This window comes from Schistocerca americana, chromosome 3 (assembly GCF_021461395.2).
Source record: "Schistocerca americana isolate TAMUIC-IGC-003095 chromosome 3, iqSchAmer2.1, whole genome shotgun sequence".
In the NCBI taxonomy this organism is placed as follows: Eukaryota; Metazoa; Arthropoda; class Insecta; order Orthoptera; family Acrididae; genus Schistocerca; species Schistocerca americana.
Genome location: NC_060121.1, coordinates 573,336,995 through 573,352,039, shown reverse-complemented (window position 1 = coordinate 573,352,039; position 15,045 = coordinate 573,336,995). Strand labels below are relative to the sequence as shown.

At 43.0% G+C, this 15,045-nt stretch overlaps 1 protein-coding gene across 1 annotated transcript in view; it reads right to left on the bottom strand.

Annotated features, from left to right (window-relative positions):
• The window catches only part of LOC124606404 (cholinesterase-like), a 48,743-nt gene extending 35,215 nt beyond the window's left edge, over window positions 1-13,528 (bottom strand). The window contains 2 exon segments of the mRNA XM_047138385.1: window positions 5,507-5,641; window positions 13,408-13,528. Coding sequence (XP_046994341.1) covers window positions 5,507-5,641; window positions 13,408-13,470 — 198 coding nt within the window. The 5' untranslated portion in view covers window positions 13,471-13,528.
• Window positions 13,529-15,045: the final 1,517 nt, after the last annotated feature.

The window sequence follows — 15,045 nt, the reverse complement described above, 5'->3', positions numbered from 1 at the left end:
GATCTGAGTAAGTGGTCCTAAAAGGAGAAAAAAGCCTTCAGATTTGTTGTTCCTATGATATGGAGGGAGCCAAGATATCATTCTGATGATTTCTACTTTTGTAGTATTGATACTACCGGCTATAATTCGAATAACAAGAAGGTAATAAGCTACCTTAACCTTCCGCGTGCACCGAGCGAGGTGGCGTAGTGGTTAAACACTGGACTCGCATTCGGGAGGACGACGGTTCAATCCCGCGTCCGGCCATCCTGATTTAGGTTTTCCGTGATTTCCCTAAATCGCTCCGGGCAAATGCCGGGATGGTTCCTTTGAAAGGGCACGGCCGACTTCCTTCCCAGTCCTTCCCTAATCCGATGAGACCGATGACCTCGCTGTCTGGTCTCCTTCCCAAACAACCCCGCCAAACCCCCCCCCCCCCCCTTTCCGCGTGCCATCCGACCGTGGGACATGGTTTAGATTTGTCGGTTCCTGAACCACCAGATTATTTAAATTCTATTCCAACCGAAGTATTTTCTGGTCTACAATGTGATTTAGATAAACCAGATAATGATGAATTCAATTGTAACACAAAACGTCTAGAGCCCAAATTGCTTACTCAGGCCGAGATTAACGATTTGGTTACGGATCTGGGCTTAACGAAAGAAAAAGCTGAATTGCTTGGCTCTAGATTAAAAGAAAGGAACTTATTGGCAGCTGGAACCAGCGTATACATGTATAGAAAGAAGTTTTTTCAACAAGAGGGTAATATAGTGTACTGCTCAGACGTTCCCAGTCTGATGAGTGAGTGTGGTATTGAATACCAAAAGAAAAACTGGATGCTGTTTATTGATTCATCCAAAACTAGTTTAAAGGCTGTTTACACACTGGTAACATGTATGCATCTATACCTGTTGGACATTCTGTATATATGAAAGAAAGCAACAAAAACCTAGAAATAGTGCTAAATAAAATAGGCTATTATGCTCATGGTTGGGTGATATGTGGCGATCTAAAAGTAACATGTATGTTCCTTGGTCAGCAAGGTTGCTTTACCAAATTTCCATGTTTCTTATGTGAATACGACAGTAAGGCTAGGGATCAACACTGGTGCAGAAAGAACTGGCCTATAAGAGAGTCTTTAAAACCTGGTGAGAAGAACGTTCTACGCAAAAAATTTGTAGATCCAAAAAACGTACTCCTACCACCTCTACATATAAAGTTAGGCTTAATGAAACAGCTTTTAAAGGTTTGCCTAAAGATGGACCATGTTAGTATCTCTGCCAAAAGTTTCAACACCTTTCAGAAGCTAAACTAAAAGAAGGAGTCTTTGTCGGACCTGACATTGGAAAATTGATGTTAACTTTGAATCCAAAACGACCTTAAACGTGAAAGAAGCATGGGTATAATTCAAGTAAGTCATTACAAAGTTCTTATGACATGGAAAAGACCCAGAATATGTTTCCATTATAGCTACAATGTTAAAGAAGTTTACAACTTTAGGATGTTTAAAGAGCGTGAAAGTTCACTTTCTGAACAGTCATTTTGATTACTTCCAGGACGAGATAGGAGGAGATGTTACTGAGGAACAAGTAGAGTGTTTTCATCAGGACATTAAAGTGATGGAAAAACGCTGCTAAGGCTGCTGTACCACCAGCAGGACGGGGACAATTGTTGATCACTTCACCGAGAAGTTCAGCAAGCTACTCATCGTCGAAAAAGCTACACAAGAAGCTTCAAACAAAAAAGAGAAGGAAAATATAAACCAATTCCAGCTAACAAGTGAAACCTCTATTAACACATATCATTGTTTTAAGTAGCTTATTGTAAATACAAACCATGCTTATGTTGTAATAAAGCGTTTTGTTAATTTCCACGTTTACCCTATACCCTAAGATTTTTATACTATGTAGTAAAAAGTATAGTGCTCGAAAACTATGGGTGATACAAAAAAGCTAAGGCTAGATTTGGATTCCGCTCATAAAAATCTATAATGATCAGCTATCAAAGTATAAAAAGTTTTTCAAAAAAATTTTCGTTGGCCTGTGTTATTTGTGAAAACTGAAAATGACCTGTTACGCTTTCTTGGTGCACATTACCCTTTTGCGGTCATGCGGGACGTCGCGGAGAAATACAGACTCGATACATATGAGCTGCTGTCAAACATTGATAAATTCGTAATTTCTTGAGTAAATATAATGTTGTATGGCATATTTGATATTTCTGCTTTCTATCCGCTGTCTTCATTTTAAATACGAGACGGAACCACGAGAAACTGAATAAAAGATTGGGCCCCGCTCAGTGACGTTATTTATAACCAGAACCTCCCATACTTTCTGATAGATATTCCACGAGGGTCAGACATTGAAAATCACTATAAGTAGCACGCATGTCTGTTCTTACTAACCCAAAAGTTTCTGTTAACCTTTGTTAATCAATTTCTCTGCAGTCTCTTTTGTAGTGAGAGAGTAGCAGCCTGTTTGTGCAACGGTCTCTAAATGGTACCATAAAATCAAGGTTTATTTTTGTCGTCTTTTATTGCTTCTCTTCGTACTTGTTTATCTAGAGCTCAGTTTACAATATATTTCAGCTTTAAACGTAATATTGTTCGACATTTGCCGGATTTGGAATAAATGTGGGCATATTGTTGGGGTTGGGTTGTTTGGGGAAGGAGACCATACAGCGAGGTCACCGGTCTCATCGGATTAGGGAAGGACGGAGAAGAATGGAGGCCGTGCGCTTTCAAAGGAACCATCCCGGCATTTGCCTGGAGCGATTTAGGGAAATCACGGAAAACCTAAATCAGGGCGGCTGGAGGCGGAATTGAACCGTCGTCCTCCCGAATGCGAGTCCAGTGTGCGCATATTGTCTTTTAAGTAAGTTGATAGACATAGCATTGTCACCCAACGAAATACTCTTAGTTGTCCTATTTACTGACAATTGTTCCTGTAACAGTAATATGGTAATAATCCCTTTCTCATTTGTTACTCCGTCGAAAAGATCGTGTCTAGGAGGTCTAAATTTTTACTTTCCCGTCATCGTTGTTAGATTACCCGTAGTTGTTCGAGACTTTTATCACATAATAGGAATAAGATACAGGAATTCATCGCATCAACGGTTTATCTCAACATATGGTTACACTATTCCTATTACATAAAATATATCACATGAAGAGTTATCACTTGTCCCTTTTCGTCATACACAGTATGATATATTATGTGCGTATTATTATTATACTAAATTATTGATTCTAGTATGCAACATTACGAACTGTTAAAATGTCAGAGGAGTATTACGCAGGTACCGTATTGTGACGAAAAAGTGAATTATAAAATAATCTCTCACGGGAAATCAGCAGTACTCCTCATGTGACACTGATCGCTGACGTATATGTTTTGCTATTCTTTGCTTCACATCGCTTTAAAGTTCCTCTTATCCTCTGGAAGATCGTACACACACAATCAATTATTGGTACAATGCGACTTCCATTTTTTCTTCTCCTTCTTCTTCTTCTTCTTCTTTTCCTCTGGGCCTGCTTAGGACCACGGCGCTCGTTTTGACTCTTTACACGAACCTTTTGTTTCTTCTTATCACTGAAAGCTTTCATTTTCTGGCTGTGAGCAAGCTTCCTATCATCGGTCCACTTCGGTCGGCTGGTTCTGTGCTCTTTTTGCTGGTAAGGGACACTGGGAATATCCCTTGTAGAGTGTAAAGCGATTTGCCGGAACTGAGAGCGATCCTGTATGGTTTCTGGTGGGATTTCAAGTAGCCCCAGGTCTGATTTCCCGGCGATACTAAAGATCCTGACATGCATAGAAGGCCAGTCGCTTTTTCCTGGTACGTGTGATATGTCCTCTTGGAGACTCTACAGCTGACTGTTGTATCTGATAATGCAGGGGCGATCGTCTTCTCTTATTGGTCGTAGTATTGTCCTTAGGATTTTCCGTACCTTTACCTCTAGTTTCCTGGGTTGACCATTCCCGCTGATCGAGAGGCCCTCAGAGGCGCAGAATACGGAGGGATCTACTTTGCACTGCTGAGTTGCAATACTTGAGTTAAAGGTTCTTGGAAACGGAGTTGTACGTTTCGCTACAGGATTGGTAGACTCTCTCCAACTAGCCACAACTGGCACCTATTGTTAAGTTTTCACTCCTATCAGCTAAGATCCAATTTCCTAAATAAATGACTGCAGGCTACATGAATGGTTGTGTCTTCTAATCAAAATGCAGATGGTGTTCCCTTTTGTTAGCAATGAACTCACTTTTTTGTGTATTAACCCTCAAATCGGCCTTCGCAACTGTGTTGTAGAGGTTCTGTAGTTTGTGAGTAGCGTCCTATACATTGTCGTCTAAGATCAGAAGATCATTTGCAAGGGCTAGGCGGGGATCATTGAGGTTACCTTTGGTGTATCCAATCTTCATTTCAGTTCTCGATGGTAGCTTGCAAGTCCATTCGCTGTAAACCTTCTCCAGGGTGCAGCTGAAGAGCATGCATGAGGTCCATTGCATTGTCTAACTCCTGTTTGAAAGGTAAAACTCTCAGAGAGCTCACTTCTATGTTTGACTTTTGAGATCATGTTCCTCAGAGCGGCATAGACTATTCTGGTGGTCCCTTCATCTAGGCCCGCTTCTTGTGTCTATCGACACTTGGGTTGCTAGGCACGAATGTCGTTCGTGACTTGGTGAGTAAGGATGATCTTCAGGCTTTGCATATTCTCCGTACAAGGTTCAAATGGCTCTGAGCACTATGGGACTCAACTGCTGAGGTCATTAGTCCCCTAGAACTTAGAACTAGTTAAACCTAACTAACCTAAGGACATCACAAACACCCATGCCCGAGGCAGGATTCGAACCTGCGACCGTAGCGGTCTTGCGGTTCCAGACTGCAGCGCCTTTAACCGCACGGTCTCCGTACAAGGATCCTTTAGCTGATATTCTCCTAGCTGGGAGTCATTTGGTTATGACTACAGTTAGCAGGGCTCCAGAAAAAATTTCATAGCTGACTGATACCAGAGATATGCCTCTTTAGTTGTCGAGATCGGTCTTACTACATTTTTTGTGAAAAGAATGGCTCATTCAATTTTATTCTTATTTGGACGTCACTAAGCGATTTGATGGTCATACCATCTTCTTCAGTTTAATTCTTTTACATCGTTGAATTTACTCGTGACGTATACATGTGTTGCCTATTTTGCAGGTGGCGCTGTGCCACAGAGGCTGTGTTCCGTCTTGCACTGGCGGAGAAACATTAGCGTTATCTAAAGCACTGTACACTCTTCTACACGCATCTGGAAGCTGTATTCACTGCTTATCCAGACGTTTTTTTCTGTGACATGTTTGTCACTACACGCATTTTAATGTCACAATATTTACAAGTTTTACAGTTCAAAGGCTTTCCTTCAGCAAAGAATCTGGTCACATGGAAAGAGCTGATTCACAGATATAGAATGCCAATTGAAGAAGTCCTCAGTGAGATCGTACGGCACATGAACGGCTCTAACATCAGCACACTTTCCCACTGTGTAACTCACCTTGAATCGCAGCTCTCCGAGCGGTGGCACAGCGTACGGGATACCCAGAAAGGCCGTGTAGGACGTGTTGTAGACGCCGGTGGCCGTCTTTCCCTGGAGGGTGCCCTGCTCCACAGTCACCAGCACGTCCTCTGCCTGCACAACATGTGAGCACCACATGTCACCCTGCGTGCAAAGCAGTTATTCGTCCGCTTCACCGACAGAATACTACAGATGAACTGATATCGTTTAAAGTTTTAATGACGTAAATCTACGGCTTCTGAGTGCAGTAAATCTGAAGCTTTATTCCTTACCTAAGACAGAGACTAATATGTACCCTTCTGTGTTTTTGTTATGTCTTCAGTGGGAAGACTTGCTTGCCATAGCTAACCATTCTAATCTACTATGTGCAAGTCTCTTTACGTTTACATGACCACTGCTTCCCACATCACTTGAACCCGCTTTTCGTAGTTAACCCGTGGTCTACGTCTACAATGGGCAGTGCGTTGTGTTAGGGGTGCTTAGGGTGGCATCCGTCCGAAGTGGGCGAAGTACACTCGAATGGAGCTGCGCCTCATTCAAACGTCTCGTTGACAAAAAAACGTGCAAAAACAAAAGTAGATGTACTAGAAAATTTACTCCCATTTTATATAAACATGCAGACTGGTGGCTTGAAAATAAGAAATGTTTTCTCCTGTTACACGTGTCTGTTAACGAACGCTGCAGAACGTCCTTGGACCACAGATGTGGTAACTGACACTTATCACTTAGCTGTAAAAATTAAAAAAAAAACCTAAATTGAGAGTACTACACATAAACAGTAGCGTCGAGTTCTCTATGTTTGGAAAAGTCAGTATAAGATGTCAAAGAATACAGCTTACAGAGTAAGGATTAAAAAGTTGGGAATACTGAAGGAAGTGATACAACCTGTCGGCTTTGAAATTTTGCGTTTGACCTTTTTTTGGATTCACTAGTACAAGTATTCTATTTTACACTTGATACTAGTATTTACGAAGACGAAAAGAGAAACAGACATACGCAAAATTTGTAAGATATACTTCAGTTGACCTTCATAGGTCAGCTTATGTAAAGGATACCAACCATACATGTTTACTGAGGTTTCCCATGCAAATGTTGCAATATTGCATATGAACTTTTTTCGTAGCATTAGTATCATATCCTTCAACTGATCTGTATAGGTCAACTGAAGTACAGGATAAAAATTTTACGTTTGTTGTCATTCTTCACCTTCGCTAGTACTACTATCCTATTCTCCTTTTTTGCTTTCGCTAGCACTTGTGTCCTATGCCTGACGTGCAAAATACAAGTTTTAGATTTATCGCTTTTTTTCGCCTTCGCTAGTAGTAGTATCCCTTTCTTCAGTTGAGCAATAGCGAAGGCGAAAAAACCAACGTGTGTAAATTAGTATTCCGTTGGACTAGGCCCACTGAAATACAGGCTTTGATCAATGACGTCATATTTTAATCATCTGTTTATTTTCGAGCCATAAATAATAAACCGGTTTAATGAAGATGCTTCAGAAAATAGTTACGTCCTTAGTAAAGATACACTGTCTAAAGTTCTGTGAGAAGTTTGTACTACGGGGGACATGACGAAACAGATAATTCAGAGAATCCTGCTATTTTTCAGGATTTGGTTAATGTGATGGCAGAACTGGATTCCACTTTGTAGGAATATATTTAAAAAGCCAACAAAAAAGCCTTGGCAGATATGCCGCCCCTCTTAATCTACAGTCCCCCAGCCGCTACTGGGCACTGGGTCAGCACATGGCCCCCTCTCCCGTTTTCAGCGTTCCAAACCATCCAGCTGCGACTGCTCATTCAAGCAGTTCCTCTACGTCTCACGAGGCTACATGCACACCAGTCCAGCCTCCCATCAAGACAAATTCCCTGACAGTTCCGGGTATCAAACCTGAGTGCTCCACATCATGGCACTCTGAAACGGTGATCGGTGAGCTTAAGGCCGACATGATACAGAGATAACTGGAAAGTTTTCAAGAATTGCACTTTATTCATTCAGTCACTGTGAGCACGCCTGCTGAAATTTTCAGTGAAATGTGTCGATTTTCACATATGTTTACATTGTTTTATTTCTGCTGTTTTTACAGACAGCTAGTTTGATAACATTACCTTATTTTGTCTATTTTCTTAAAAATTCATGTTAGTGTGAAGACATTATGTGACTATTAATTACAACCAAAAGATGATGAAGTCAGAAGTTATTCTCATAGTCTCATAATTTATTCAGTGTTAAACTGTGGAAGCTATTCCGTTCATGGTTACAATATAAGAACATTTTTTCGACAACATCTATACTCCAAATACGATCTGATGTTTACCCAGCGTAATTCTAACTTATAGAATTCTCGGGCTTCCGACCCCGGTCACCTGGTAATTGCTTTACGATATTTCGGAAAACAGACTTGTTGCAATACTCAGATGGTCCCTGATGACTTCTCGTTCACTCTTGTCAGCGTGCTTTACCACTCCGCTCCTACTGATATCCGAACGATAGCCTCGGTGGTCGGGATATCGACTCCCGGCCCCAGGATCTGCTCTCTGTTCTCCGCGCTATCGCTGTTGGGTACGGACTTCACTATGGGGGGATGTTACTCTTTCTCGGGTCTCAGTATAAGCTTTCGCACCTGACTCAATTGTAGGCCGCTATATTTATTAATTAGACTATCTTGAAATCTGATTTCAGTGACCTCTTTAATCACGCAATCCCCGAAGGAGGAAGACTGGTAAAGTACTTTTGGCATTGTTGTATAACATAGTACGGGCAGTTTTTAAACCATGGTCGGCAACTGCTAACTGGCGGTCAGTCGTTTATGTTCTCAGAACTTCCCTTCTACTGTGCGTACAATAGCCCCAATGTATGCCTTGTCGCATTGCCAAGGGGCTGACGGTGGGGTTTGGTTTGCGAAGGCCTAGATTACGCTTCACTGGACCTATTAATGTCGATATTACAGGGGACAGAGGAGATAAACATTTAACATGATAATGCCAATTTTTCTTGAAGTATTGCGGACTAACGGGATGCACGCTAGTGATTTTTGCTCTTCTTTTCGTTCCTGCTGGTTTCGGGGCACAGCCTGTCTAAGTGCACGTCTGATCGACGTGCAGCAGTACTGCTTCTCCGCAATGTCATCTCGAGGTGTTACAGCTTAGATGGAAGGCTGCCTTGGTTGCAGATGGATGGTAGCCCCTGAACAAGTGTGTGTGAAACTTCTACAGGCTTGGAGCTGTGGTGACTACTGGAGGTATGCAGATACAGATCAATATCTACTGATTTTCTATACACACTGTATCCCACATTGCGCTCTGGTTGTCGATGGACTAGCACATCAAGAAATGAGAGATCGCCATCTTGTTCCGCCTCCACTATAAACTGTAGAAGTTTCATGGCATACCTCTTATTATAGTGTCGGACCTCCTTTTGCCCGGCGTAGTGCAGAAACTCGAAGTGGGATGGACTCAACAAGTCGTTGGAAGTCCCCTGCAGAAATATTAAACCATACTGCCTCTATAGCTGTCAATAATATCGAAAGCGGCACTGGTTTTTGTGAAGGACCTGACCTCTCGATAACGTTCCATATATGTTCGCAGTGAACCACGTCGGACGATCTGCGTGGTCAAAACATTGACTCGAACTGTCCAGAATGTTCTCCAAAGTAATCGCTTATGGAGCCATCACCACCTTCCACAATGTCTTGTTCACAACTTGGGTTCATGGTTTCTTGGGGTCTCCGCGATACTTGAACCTTGCCATCAGCTCTTGCACAACTGAAATCGGACACATCTGACCAGGCCGCGGTTTTCCAGTCATCTAGGGTCCAACCGATATGGGCACCAGCACGGGACAGGCGATGTGTTGCTGTTGACAAAGGCACTCGCACTGCTCATCTGCTGCCGTAGCCCAATAACGCCAAATTTCACCGCACTGTCTTAACGAATACGTTCGTCCTATGTCTATTAATTTCTACGGTTATTTCACTCAGTGTTGCTTGTCTTTGCACTGACAACTCTACGCATACGCCGCTGCTCTCGGTCGTTAAGTGAAGGTCGGTAGCCACTGTGTGGTTCAGTGGTGAGAAGTAGTGCCTTAAATTGGGTATTGGTATTGAATTTCCTAACGATTTCCTAAAGTGGAATGTTCCATGCGTCCAGCTCCATCTGCCATCCCACGTTCAAAGACTATTTTTTCACGTCGTGGGGCCATAATCACATTGGAAACTTTTTGATGTGAGTTGCCTGAATACAAATGACAGACCCGACAATGCACTGCCCTGTTACACACCTTGTGTACGTGATACTATCGCCATCTCCATAAGTGCATATTGCATCTCAGTGTATGGGGGAGGGGGTGTGTAGCGAATCCAGGTGACTAAGAAATTCACTTGAGCTGTCCCGTCCACATGGCCAAACATAGAACGTATTGTCGACGTAACGACAGAACGAAGCCGGTTTTTATTGGGCTTGTTCAGGGCCTTCTCATCGGAATCCTCGAACAAATTCGCCAAATCGGTGACAGAGGACGTCCCATGGCGACGCCGCTCTTCTGCTCACAACAGTTTCCATCGAACAGGAAGTACGCTGAAGTACACAAAAATTCAGAGAGTCTCGTCAGGTTAAAGTCGAATTTCCTGATAATCAGTTTCACGGAATCCTTCCGTTGTACCCTGGTGAAGATGGAATGGAGACTACATTGCAACTCGTCAACAGATCATTATAATTACGTCAAAGTTGTTGTAGATATTATACAAAATGAGTGAAAATTTGGATGTGTTGTTCGCATGTCCCCACAGAAGGAATCAGGAGATCAGTCACGTATTTTGCCGTGCCGTATATTACTGCTCCCATATTACTAACTATGAGGCGCAGTGGAATATCTTCTTCGTGGACCTCTGACAGGCCATACAATCATGACGGTGAACCTGCTCGTAATCGAGGAGAACAATAGATGATGTGTCGCAAAGAGTTACCAGTGTACCATAATATCGCCCTACACTACTGTGCAACCGTCTTACGTTCCATTCGCAAATGGTGTTTACAGTAAAGAACGACTTTCGCCAGACCTCCTAATGAAATGCTACTTCTCTGATTCAGTCATCATCGTCCTTTACAGATACAAGTGACAATTAAAATAGGGATATTAATAGCAGCTCTATAAGTTATGCACAAAATAAAATGAATAAGCCTTAAATATTACTGTAAATTTTTAAGATGTCCTAAGTCTGTTTTCAACCAGATTAACTGCAACTATGTCCTCGCTGAACGAAATATAGTAACTTGTAATATAGCGTTGTTTGTTCACAGTACACAGGCCATCTCAGTACGTTGATTTCCGCAGATCGTGGAATCCCTAAATAAAGTCATAAGTTACAAGTTGTTCTTCACTTTACCACAAAAACTTTGAGGCGTTTGTGTTTTCGGGTAATACCATCCGACGCAAGTGCAAGTGTGCTACTAGCTCAGCACAAAGCAGAAGGTTTCATATAAACATAGCAGCAGGCGACCCCAGGTCGAGCGAAGATATTTTATTGATCAAGTATTGCCGTACAGAAGAAGGGACATGTGACCACACTATGGCGTGCATTTGTGTCAAGGAAACAGACAATGCCAACGTTCTTGTGCTTTCCTACAATCAACTGATCGAGTTTAAAGGGGTCAAATTGTGGGATTGTGTGTGTGTGTGTGTGTGTGTGTGTGTGTGTGTGTGGCAGGATAGTCCGTTTTGAGAACTGCCACACAAGTTGGACATGCTGAGTCATTGTGCAACGATACTGGTTTCAGTGGTCACATGAACATTCTCACACTCCTTGACGAGGTTTATGAGGTCCACGAAGCACAGAAGCCCGTCAGTACAGACGTTCTGTACAGGCAAAAGTGGGAGATCGCACAGCTACCACAGTAAAGATAGAAGAGTTGTGAGCCCAGACGTGTCACTAGTAACTGTTGCGAGTCGGTTATCAGCAATGGGACTACGGGCATGCACATTCATAGCCCAGCTTCCAGTCACACCACACCATCGACGTGCATGGCTCGACTGCTGTCGTCAGGGTATTATGTAAAGATGGAACTGCGGGCCGTGGTTTTCAGCGATGAAATCCGACTCGGCCTGCAAACAGCTGGTGGTCGTTTGGGCTTAAGATGTATACGTGATGAGCGCTGTCACATACACTGCATCCGCCAAGACACACTGGCCATATGGTGTGGGGTGTGACAAGCTAGAGCTCTCGTTTACCTTTGTTATTTCTGGAGTGGACGCTAACCAGAGCTCGGTACGTGCAAAATGTGTCATTCTTGCAACGGGACGGTGATGTGTTCTTACGACAGAAAAATGCTTGCCTATACACTGCCTGTGACACTCAAAGTGATTTTAAAGATGTGCAGCAACTTCCCTGGCCAGCGCGATCTACTGACTTGTCTTCAGTCAAACACGTGTGGGATACGATGGAGCGAAAGTGAGTCGTGCAACTTGTCAGGCAACAAATGTAGGTGAACAGATCTAGCAAGCGTGGGATAACGTGTTCCAGGACAGTTTCTGCTATCTGTACGATCGACTGGATGCCAGTCAGTTTCCGTATTGCCACCCATGGAAGCTGCAAGCACGTACTAATATGGATGTTTCAGCATGGGTCGATGCCTTTTACCTCAAAAACACTTGTGCTGTCCATCTGTAAATGTAATCGTTTAATGTACTCAATATGCACTCTGTTACTACAGTAAATCCTGACGAATTTATTACGGGATGGGAGTCCATCTGGAGCCCGATCTGTCAACAGTAAATAGAACATCGTTTTTGACGTCCACGAGGCGTATTAGCACCCAATTTCACGTTCCCTCTAGATGCTGAAAGCACTTCACTATGCGAGATGAGGATACCTTTCTATTCATGAAAGAGACATTATATGTATACGCCAACTCTCTGCAAGTTTAATCACTTATTTCTAGCGAATTGTTCTTCAAATAGTTGAATGAAATCACTTTGCGCATTACATAATTTCACCTGGAGTTAAAACCAATATTCATAAAGAAGTAGTGTAAGTCCTAAATGGATTTTATTCAGTGACACTGGCTGCGGAAACCTTCGCACATAACGTTCTACAGATAAACGGATTTCGTATTTAATGGGAGTTGCAATTCTCAAAAATTCTTTGAGTGCACTGAAAAAGAATATTTTGTCGATGGTTTCTATTGCATAAATCTGTGTTGGAAACTGCGAGCGAAAAGCATATAAAGACTAGAAAAATTGAAACAAAAGGATATTAAAATGTTCTAAATGATCTCAGGGTCATCCTGAAATTAATCAGAGAGTTCACCAATGAAAGTCTGAAACCTGTAAAGATGATATCACAAAAAGTAGCTCAAAATCGTCTGTTCCTAGCAAATTTAGCAGAAACTGACAAATAAATAAGCAACCAGGAACCAAAATGTGTTCCCACATTCTAATTTTTTTTCGCTAAAGATTTTTGCATTATTAAGTGGGAGCCAACTCATTTACAGAACATTGGTGCTTCAACGCTCTAACCTTTACGTGCTCCATAACATCCCAATTAATCTTTTGGCTATATTTCTTGACAGGTGTTTATTTAGAATTAATTGCTAGGAGGAGCTTAGGACATTTTCTTCAGCACGTTCGTGTTCCACCTGAAACCCTATTACCCACATATGTAAGTCTATTTTCTAATAGCAGTTCAGTAATTATGCTTTCATTGTTAGACTGCGTCTTCCTATCGACAGCTTTAGACACATCCACGTGTTGTTTACAATTAGCTGCATCGGTCTTCACCGGACTGTTAGGATATCTAAATGCTAATAAACTTACATTTTTCCTGTACGTGAGTGGTCAGGAACTCACTAAATATGGACGAATATTACAAGTGACTGAACATTTACCTTCACTGCGGCCGCTAGCCACAGCAGCAAACTCGGCACAAACGCCAACTGGGAGGATCGCATGCTGCACTGTGTTCAAGAGCCGTTCTGACAACATTCGCTGCCATCGGTGTATTTATCCTCAATGGTTACCTGTGTGAGTGTGCGTGCGTGTGTCAGTGTTTGTATGTGTCTGCGTGTGAGCGTGTGTGTGTGCGTGTGTGTTTGCGCGTGATCGAGCGGGCTTATGTGAACCTTCTGAGAAGCTACAAGGTCATCAACAATGGAACAGACATGGCCTCAGCATCTGTTATGTCACATATGTATGAATTCATTTATTCGCGTCAGACAGAGCTGCACACCAATGGCGCAACCAGACTTTTTTGTTTATAAGTAGATTCCCCGAAAACTGGTGGTTTGTAGTGCCTGAGACAATCCACTTTGTAATCGCAACACTGCTGTTACTCTTTGACGTTGCAGATATCTGCAAACAGATGAACCAATGTAATGTACTTGTGAACAAATACACAATGCATGTTGTACCATCTAGATCGAACGTTCTCTTCAATTTTAAAAGTGTCACCTAACTCTTAGTTTTACCGCTGATGGCTCAAATGGTTCAAATGGCTCTGAGCACTATGGGACTTAACATCTGTGGTCATCAGTCCCCTAGAACTTAGAACTACTTAAACCTAACTAACCTAAGGACATCACACACATCCATGTCCGAGGCAGGATTCGAACCTACGACCGTAGCAGTCCCGCGGTTCCGGACTGAGCGCCTGAACCGCTAGACCACCGCGGCCGGCTCACCGCAGATCACTGAACACGCACTGAAAAGTTGAGGTGTGCAATAACACGCAGTATGGCGCGCTAATCCGCTATTATTAAAAACTATGAAACTGAGACAGCCAATGTCCTTGCCGCAGTGGTAAAAGCGCTTCCCATCGGATAACCGAAGTTAATGCTGTTGGGCTGGGCTAGCATTTGGATGGGTGACCATCCGGTCTGCCAAGAGCTGTTGGCAAGCGGGGTGCACTCAGCCCTTGTGAGGCAAATTGAGGAGCTACCTGATCGAGAAGTAGCGGCCCCAGTCTCGTAAACTGACGTACGGTCGGGAGAGCGGTGTGCTGACCACATGCCCCGCCATATCCACATCCAGTGACACCTGTAGACTGAGGATGACACGGCGGCCGGTCAGCACCGTTGGGTCTCCCTGGCCTGTTCGGACAGAGTTTAGTTTTTATCAAGCTGAGATAGTGTGAAGATGGCAGTAATTAGTGATACCAGGATTCAAAGGTAGCAGGGAAATGAAACGGTGCTTGCGTCTGGAAGTGAAAGAAATACGAAACTGCCGAAAATCGTGAAGGAAACGCCTTCATCGACATGCTATTAACCTCTCGGACCTTGTGTAAACACCTATTGTCATGAAAACTAGGAAAGTCTAGAAACGAATCAAATTGACTTCTGAGCAATTGGGTTTGTACTGGATGTCGGAGAAAGTGCTGGGATGCCCCAGTGATTCGTGATCCTCAGCTACTTTCCCTTGAGACGTCATGCTAGGAAGACAACTCTTCCCCTCGTCTGCACCAAAACTGCCATCATCAGACGATCCTCGTAGATGAAGCTGCAGGGCTTTTGTCCTAATTCCTACCTAAC